Source organism: Apteryx rowi, unplaced genomic scaffold, assembly GCF_003343035.1.
Source record: "Apteryx rowi isolate R43461 unplaced genomic scaffold, aptRow1 scaffold_887, whole genome shotgun sequence".
Lineage (NCBI taxonomy): Eukaryota > Metazoa > Chordata > Aves > Apterygiformes > Apterygidae > Apteryx > Apteryx rowi.
In genome coordinates this window covers 240,887-250,461 of record NW_020451190.1, presented here as the reverse complement: position 1 = coordinate 250,461, position 9,575 = coordinate 240,887, and the positions used below count along the sequence as shown (strand labels likewise).

General features: G+C 39.0%; 1 protein-coding gene across 1 annotated transcript in view; it reads right to left on the bottom strand.

The window, feature by feature from the left end:
• Window positions 1-313: 313 nt before the first annotated feature.
• The window catches only part of LOC112977980 (FH1/FH2 domain-containing protein 3-like), a gene marked incomplete at its 3' end in the record, with an annotated part of 202,322 nt that continues 193,060 nt past the window's right edge, over window positions 314-9,575 (bottom strand). Inside the window, exon 5 of the mRNA XM_026090970.1 lies at window positions 314-419. Within this exon, the coding sequence (XP_025946755.1) occupies window positions 314-419 (106 nt within the window). The remainder of the gene's footprint in view (window positions 420-9,575) is intronic.

Below are 9,575 nucleotides of genomic sequence, written 5' to 3'. Positions count from 1 at the left end.
TCTCTGTTTACTGTGAGATCATGCAGCAGTAAAGATCCCTTGGTATGAGTGTTCTCCCCTTACTCATAGTTCTTCAAAATACTAAAGCAGCTCTCCCAGTTTCCAGCTTGGGTTTCCTTGTTAGATGAAAATTGCACACACTCATCCTGCTCCGTGATGAGTGCTAGCCCCCACCACCATCCCTTAAATTTCCCACATAACATGCAAGAATCTGGAGCGATCTGAGAAACGTGTTACAGATGCTGGATGTGGCAGTCATAGCAGACCTGAGAAAGATTCAGAGCAATAAAAACAGCTTTTGGAGCATTTTTACCTCTCAAGATGTAGTTCTGATAGTTCTGGTCTGCCTCTGCTCCCACCTTGATCAAGCAAGTCAGACCTTCAGCCACCACAAACTCATGAACCAAGTCCTTGTCATCCTGCCGCAAAAGAGAGAGAAAGCTGCATTACAATTTCAAAAGACAAGGCAACAGGGTATATCATAATGTAAAACCAAACACAGGCCTGTAACATTGTCTTTATGTTTTCAGATGATTTAAGCAAGTCTTTCTGAAAGATGTCATAGAAGACATTTCAAAATCAGAATGAAATGCATCTATGCAAGGCAAGAAACACATTCACCTTTACCTTTTACCTCTAAGTCAACTATGGAAGATTAGTATTAGTAAAACATCTGACTTCAATTGTCATTTACTTTTCTTTATAAAAGTCTGCAGACTTCCCACCCGATACTATAATTTCATCAAAAGCTTACTTCCTTTCCTAAACTATTTCTTATGTTTAAGTGAGCCTTTTCTCTGTTTTTTAAATAATACAAATTCAATCACTAGCATTTTCCCTTAATGTAAAAATACCAGCCAATTACAGCAGGYGTTTAAGTCGTCAACGTGCATTAAATGTCACCTTAGAGCAGCCCTGTCTAGCTCCACTTAGCATAAAATTTACAGCACTTAAAATTGAGTTGCCCTTGCACACAAGTGACCTACTGCTCATTTATAATATGGATGCAACTTTAAATTACACGAGCTGTGTACAATTGGTATTGCTAGTTCCATATTTATCTTTAACAAGCTACATAAAGCAGAGGCTTAAGAATCTATTCTAAAATATAAGCACAAACACAACAGAACCTGGAAGAAGTACCACTGATAATATTGATAATTAATAACAGCACTAACAGCTCAGAGCTCTTGCTGCTATTCTCATTAATGAAATAGCATGAAGGACCAAGACTAATAATTTGATGGTAGTTCAACTCTTAAAGCAACTCACTTTTTGACCACCAGTCCTTTACTCAGGGCAACCAAGTGACATTGTATCATATACCAAGGAGCACAGGGCATTGCTTGGAGCTACGTGCAGACTGCCATGCCCAGGGAACAGAGGGCACAGTGTCTGAAGCCTCCCTTCTCACCTTACACAAGRCTCATGTAGACAAACAGAAAGCTACTAAAAACTTGATTAAACAGCACTTAATGAATTAGCTATATAAATTAAGCATGCAACCAATCTAAAATATTAATAGAACAGAACTGCTCTGCGGACAAAATCATCATACTTGCTGAATCCCTTCATTTGATCATTTTTAAATGACTGCTCATATATATTTTCATGCACAGAAGCATATTAGAGATAGAAATTTCAGCTTTCCAGTATTGCAATTCTGAGTAGCCAAGATCTAGACAGTAGATAAATAGCTTTGTTTAGAATGATTTCTGAATTTGCCACATACAATAACTTATAAAACTGCCAAATCAACTAAAATAAGTTTCTTTAACCTGACAATTCACTGATTGCGAATTTCTTTCAGCCTGACAATTTATTTCTTAGAAATTTATTTCTTTCATTAGAGTTGTGTCATATTAAAGGCTGGTGAAATAGGATACTTGAAAATTGCAAGGTGATCTGGCAATTCATGAGACATTTAGAAATTACAGAAAAAATATTTTTAATATTGTAGGAGAAAGTGAAGCAAAAGTAAAATTTGTTAAACTAATTTAAATATATTTTATACATTCATATATATGTATACAAATTTATCACACGATACAATTATTTATCCTTTATATAAAAAGAAAGCATACAAACATTCCCCACAACTTTCCAAAAATATGTGATAAAAACTCAAAATATGCAAGATAAAATCCACTGCTATACAGGTTCACACTCAAAATTTTATTTATTTCCTACTCTTGCTGTTTTATTTTTTGCAGGTGGTGCATTTTTCTTTATATAGAGAGAAGGTCTGTTGTACCTTTGACCAAGGCACCAGCCTAAAGAGCCACCACCTATGGAGCCTGTCCTGACACGCAGGAGGCGCATGGGGCAGGGGCACGCGCACCTCCGGCAGCTCTGTCCCTAGCAATGGCCTCTGCAGAGCCCTTCCCAGCCGCCATCATTGAGACGGCTGAGCTCTAAATCTCCAGCTATTTACCTCGAGTTAATTTGTGCAGCAAACATTGCCCAAATTCTTAAGGCAAACTTCCAGCACAATTTTACAATGACTGGAGCCCCGCAGAAATAAGCTTCAACAAGAAAAGGACCCCCGATAAAACGCCTTCTGCTGATCAAAGCCATATCTCAGGTTTGCCCCCCCACACACACACACACCAAACTTGAGGTACTTGACTTTAAACCAAGCATCTACAAGTAAACACATAACTAAATGTGTGTGCATGTAAGCCAGCTCACACTGAACGACAAGCTACGTTCAGCTCCCCCAGTACGATGGAGATTCACCTGCAGCAGCTCTGGGAGGCAGGAGCAGACCCAGGGGACCCCAGAGGAGATTCCTCCTTGCCCACCCCCGAGAGCCACACAACTGCTGCCTCCCATGTAGCCCTTCACATAAGCTGTTTTTACTCAAAGGAACTCGAGTGAGCTCTCATTCTTCAAGACTTTTGAAGCTTGCTTCTCCTAAAATTCTAAAAAGAGGAACAAATCCCTGGAATTTGTCAGCTAAGCTTAAAGTAAAGTTTATTCACAGTTAGGATAAACTAAGTCTACACACTAGAGGAGTTTACCTGCCATTCCCAGTGCCTAGGAAGTGAGCTAATTTGTATGCCAAGGTCAACGGATCCAAGTTTTGGGCTACTAAACTAAACAGAAAAGGTGCCAGGTTTCCTCTACCTGGAGTGGGCAGTGCAGAAGCAGGGGCAAGGGAGAGAAAGCACGGAAGGATGCAGAAGTGAGAGAATTTAGCAACAAGTAGTAACACAGTACAGAGCCAAAAGCTGTGGGAAAAACACCCTAGTTTTTCCAGAAATATGATGACAGACAACTATTTTATTGGACCATAGGTCCAATTAAAGAGAAACAAGAAATATAACAATATGAACCACTGAGTGAGATTATAACTGTAATGACTGTTTCAGTTGGTAACGGCTCCCTAGCTCAGAGCGTATTTATTGATACACTGGCAGAAATCTTGATCTTGCAACAACTTCTGAAAAGTACGCTCGCAATATCCTTGATTTGAGAAAGAAATCTATTCTGTTTTGACTCATGATCAAATAACAAGATTGGAAAAACAGACAAAAAGAATAACAACTGTGGTTTACAGGTTCCAAGATTTGTTGGCAGACCTAACATGGCCATTTTGGAAAAATAAAGGACATTTAAATGATATTAAAAAAATTATCCCTATGCTAGAGAAGTTAACAGTAGTCTAACCTCAGTGAACTTCAGCTCAGACCCAAGAAAGAGCAAAAATTTTCAATAGCACATAGTGATTAAGGGGCTGTTGACATTCAGTGAAAGATAAAAACAAAAATACCCTTTATAACTCTAAGATATTCTAAATATTTAATGGTGAATGAACATTAGAATATCACCTGGGGAAAATTTAGCAATGTAAAATAGATCTTCAGCATGACATATTTTGTGAATTAAATGCTTAAAAATTTAAAAAAAAAAAAAAAAAAAACAAGCTCCTTTAAAATGAAAATTGTGAAATCTGCCTTCTGGAACTTTCTCAAAGCAGCTGAAGGAGTAAACTGCTACAGCATAGAGTCATCCTTGACTGAAATGAGATATATTGCAGCAGAACTGCAGAGGAAATGAAGCGGCTGAGGGACTTTAACCAGACTACTTTTGAAAAGCACTGAATAAACAAATCAAACCTGATTTTAAAAAGGCTTTTAAGGTACTTCTCCCGTCCCAAATAAAAGGGAGAACGAAGGTGTAATGAAGCAGAGTACAAACACATCATGCACTAGACRTAAATTTGAGCTCAGTGCATTATCTATTCCATTGTGTATACGCGGGGCGAGGGGAGAAGCCAATATCTGGAATGTGCAAAGGAAGATGAAAGGACTCCAGGCCCACATACGCCAAATCGAGAGGAGACTGTTTACATCCATTTTGTTCCAGGGAAATCTTTTCAGACCCGTTAACTCACTGACTTGCCAAGTGAGGCGACCTCAAGAGTCAAGGCTATTCTCCGGCAGCGGCGCGGGGTTCGGATTTCCAGGAGGAGCACATTCATTGTGCGGGATAGACAGCGAGCGCAGCAACGCTGTGCACAAGTAGCTGCCCTGCATGGGTGATAACGGTTAGAGGGAGGGAGGGAAAGGTTGCCATTGGGTATGGAAATGGACTCCTCCGCTAATATCGCAAAGATTTATGACCCCATAATCAGATGTTTGAAAACTTCTCCCCAAAGCACGATTATTTTTCGGTCACCTGAAACCTTTTCTCTTTCTAAGAAGAATCAAGGTTGTGGAACACAGTTTCTCAAGAGGAGAAGCTTTTTCTTTTTTCTAATAAATTTCTAATAAATTTTTTTTCATAGCTGTAACTAGCACTGGTGAAAGCTATATTCCAAGTATTTAAGTATTTGGGGAAACTGGATTAGTAACTCCATAGTCATATTTGGACATCCACATACATATCTCTCTTTTACGTGGCTAACAGCTGTGCAATGTACTCTCTTTTCAAGGAATCATAACAAGAGGCTTGTCTATGATATATCCAAAGCAAACCTSATTTTTATGTTTTTCTCCTTTTGTCCTAAAAGCTCTCCCATTGTTTTTGGTTGCTTGAGCATTGTCATATTTAATCTTATTCTATACATCTCTCACCTGTTTCTGTTACAAAGTTACATGTTGCACACTTTATAAGGTTCATGTGTTTAATTCAGGAACCATGGGGTTTCCCAGACTATACTCTCCACATGACACATTAAATAATAAGCAAGCAATCGCATTTCTTACTGACCAAGCTTTCCAAATGCAAAAGTTGCAATCATCTAGCCTAAAAGTGACAACAGTATGGGCAGCAAGAGTACTAGTCGTAGCCACATGGATCTTCTTGCTAAGCACAAATAGCAGGGAGGAAAAAAAAATTTTTTTGACTACCAGGCTACAGGAGGGGGCTCCATTCACGCTCTGAACCATAACGACTGATGCACTTCAGATCAGAATAAGAGCTTCACTCTCTGTCCTGTCACTCCATAAGAGCCCTATTAAGAGACAAACTCCAATTTGATTCTTGGTCTAGCTGTGATTTTGTCTTTAGACCAAAAATCATAACTTCACAAAAATATACTGCATTCATGTCTTAATGTCATGATAATTCATGTGACCATTTGGCAAAGGACAAGATTAATCCTGCCATTTCACCATACAGGGTAGCGTGAGAGGAGAAATTTCATCCCTACCTGACTGAAAGCTGAAGAGCAGCCTCCTCTGCAGTTTGAAATCTTTTGGGGCAAGAGGGTGGCAATGTACCAATAGGGCAAGAAGGGCTCATTCAGATGTTGAGTGGCTCCAGAAGTCAAAATTTGCTACTTTTTAAGAGGAAAGCTAGGAATCTTCATTCACAACTATCAATATTATGTCGTAAAAGTGTGCTGTCYGGTCTCTGCATTAATACATAAGAAGCAATCTCTCCTTGAAAACTCCTCTTCCTCAGATTCCCCCTACCAGGAGTATATGCTGAAACAGAAATCCTGGGTGATTCTGCTCATGTGAAAAAAATAAAATAGCAAGCAAAAAAAATATATACGGATCACTAAAATGCCAGCCCACTCACAGAAACTCCCCCCTCAAAATGTAATTGATAGGCACCCTTTTCAAAAGTGAAAAGACATTCCCTCCCCACCTTTTATTTCTCCTGCAAAGTCAAGATAGGATCACAAAGTTCAGCTGGGCTTAGGAGGATTAAGGGTTGGGGATTAGGCTTTATTCATTTGGGGATGTAAATTAGCTGCAGAGGGACAGCAGCTGACTGGGGAGGAAAGGGAGGAAGGAGGCAGGTCAAAGAGCAAAGCACRTGCAACTCCAGGCTTTTGCGGGTATAAATCTCAAATGACAATGCATCTTGCTCTCTATGACAAGAGTGTAAAATGCGGCACCATTGCCCAATATACTTTAAAAGGCCCCTCCGCTAGCAAGCAAATACAGGAAGAATGATAGAATCCAGGTTTCCAGTCGTTAATAACACTATCGATGATGGTCCAGGTCCTCTGGTCTGCCTTATGTGCCCCCTTGTATTTCTAGTAGTGCAAAGGGAATAGAACACAACTGACCTTTCTTTAGTATTTCTCTGGTTCCGGCTACAATATGCATAATCACCATAGCTGGCTCCTAATCCGACTGCCTTAGCAGTACGTGGAAGCGCACAGCTGTGACCACACCGTACTTCCATTGTCTGAGAGCCTTGATGCCCACAGGTGCCTATAATTTAAAATGTTTATACAGTGTTCTGCCCCAGTAGCAACGGAAAAACAACAGCAAGTTCCTCTTGGCCCTCTTTCAGCCACCTAGCTACCAATAGGACCCCAGAGTCTATGTTTGATATATACCACAATAATGTCTCCACAAGAATTAATATTTATAACTGTTACTACCTGCCTTCAGTGTGCATCACATCTGCTAAAGTTACCAGCAAAATAATTACTCCCATCAACGAGACTACAATGATGTAGTAATAGAAGAGTTACGTTGTGCTGTATTAGAAACAAATCCCAGACCATTTCTGGAGTCCAGCTTTTTTATTGGTTAAGCAACAGGTTGCATTTTATAGATCAAGATTGGCTAGCAATGTTTGCAGTTAGAAAAATCTCATTTTGGCTTGAAAACTGAACAAACATGGTCAGGAAGTGATTGAAGCAGCATGGACCGCCAAGATATAATTTATAGTTACTTTCCCACACTTCAAACTATAGTTCTTTTCTTTAGACTCCAAAATTAAAATACTGTATCGCAAATCCAGAAGTGTCTGATACTACCTAGTTCAATTGTCACTGCTTATTTCAGCACATTTTAAGAACCATGTCATCTACAGCAAACAAATTGTGAAGAAAATCATCCTAACCACACACACACGCATGTATTTATATATACACAAGTATCTGTATTCCTGAGTCCCTCTAGATTCTACTGCCGTTTCAGCCTAAATTTATTTAAGCAGCTACCAAACTGAGTTCTGTGCATGGAGCAGATAGCCAGTGATTAAAGCAGTCAAATCTTATATTAATCCATTAAACCTCTGCTCTGCTTTGAGTCAGAGTACTAGTTGTAGAACATGAACCAAACGCAGTGCTCAGGCAGTGAGGAGGAGAGTTTCTATAGTCACAAAGCATTGGTCTCTCGAAGATAAAGTATTTTCACTTTCTGATGCTGGGCAACTGTTCTCAGAAAATATTCTAAGATAAGGACACTAGGGAGCTTCAGTTGTCTTCCTCCCCCCACGCCCCCACCACCACCACCCCAGCTAGAAGAAGGGTCCCTAGAGAAAGGAGGTGCCCTGGACCGGGAGACATCCCAAAATCACAATCAGCTGCTGGAGGTAACTGAGGCAGTGGCAGAAGCTTTTTGGTGGTGACGAGCTTGACAGACGTGAAGTAGCCAGTTTATCCCTCAGCAGAAGCTCCTTCTATTTGCCATCTCTGCTGGTTGCCAATGTATTTCAGCCACCCTACTGCCCCTCACACACTGTCCCGCAGCTTTTGCTCCTGTGCCCTTCAAGCTCTTCACTACACTTCCCACACTGACACCACACTCTCCCTATTTGCTTCTCTCCTCTAGCCTTCTCACCTTCCCAGCTTACATGTACACAGTCTGTGTAGAAGTGTGGCCATAATTTGACATATAGAAATCACTACTTTTATACTGTTCCCTTTTTTTCCTATTCTTACATCTATTTACATGGAACATTTTACAACAGCACGCACCAAGATGACCACTTTCCCCCTTTCCTTTCTATGGGGGTAATTTTAGAGGTTAAGTAACCTGTAATGCAAAGTTTGGATTCTAGTGATGATCACAAGAAAATTCACCCTCAAGTGGCAATTCTCTTGCAGATCATTGCAATGAGCTGGTTGCCTAAGTATCAAACACCAAATGTCAACAATTTTTTTCCAGTCTTTTAAGCACCTACAGAGCACATCTGATGCCAGCTAATGATATACTATGCCATTCAAGTATTAAAAGATCAATTTTATTTCTTTCCAATTTTAAAAAATTTTAAATACAGACCAAACTACTGCTAACTATGCATTTTCATCTTGGCTTAAACAAGAGGGTCCTGAAATCTCCCCATAAATAAAATGTTTGATATACAGCCATTAATCCCCTATAATCTCCCTTCTCAAACACTCTCACTCTAGAAAATAAATATTCTGCTGTTTGACAAGAACAGAAATATTCACAGTTTGTATTGCACTACGAAAATATCATCAAAACAAATACAGCATTTGTTGGTGTTGCCTGTTAGCAAAGCAGAGAAGTTACAATAGCACTTGCTATTTTGCACCTCCCCTACATTGGGGCACATCTCAAACAGTATGCGCTTTTACAGTTTCTTTCAGATAAGCTGGTAACTTGAATAGTTGAAAGAGAACATGGGCAAAATTAGTCTTAACATTTAACGTAACTTTCCGAAATAAAACACATGAAATCTAAATCAAAAACTCAATACCTTAAAACAACTATGCAGTTGTTTTATTACAGATAGGTTTACTTCAAACTTCAGGATATTGGGAAGTACTCTAATCTGAAAGAGGTTGAGAGATCTTTGGATTTGTTCATCTGTCTGAATTTTAAAAAGTATATAAAACTTGAAACAAGAGATTTGTATGAATACCTTTTCAGTAACGCCAAGACTTCTCAAAGAATGATACCTTAGGAATGACAGATATTCAGACACCTAAGACATCTAGTGTCACCCATGTAGCTATTCCAATATCATATTAAAAAAAAAGCCTCGAGTCAGTCATGGATAAGAATCAAAAACTGCTTTATTAGATTTGTTGAGATTTCTCAGGGTCAAATCAGTATTTAACTGATGTTTCAGGTATATTTAGATGATCAAGTTCCAGCCAACAACAACAGAAAGAAAGGTACAGTAAGCAGGAATACAACAACTATTTCATACATTTATGAAAAAGATTTAAAACTTTAAATCTTTCTTAGTAATCTCTTAAATTTATCCTTTCATCATGGAGGCCTAATAGAAAAGAGCCATTATTCTAAGAAGTTATACTTCACTAGAAAAGGTTTCTTTTTAAAAAAGGAAAAAAAATAAGACCTGAAACTTACTTTCAGCTCATACTTGTATTGCTTTCTGAAGGT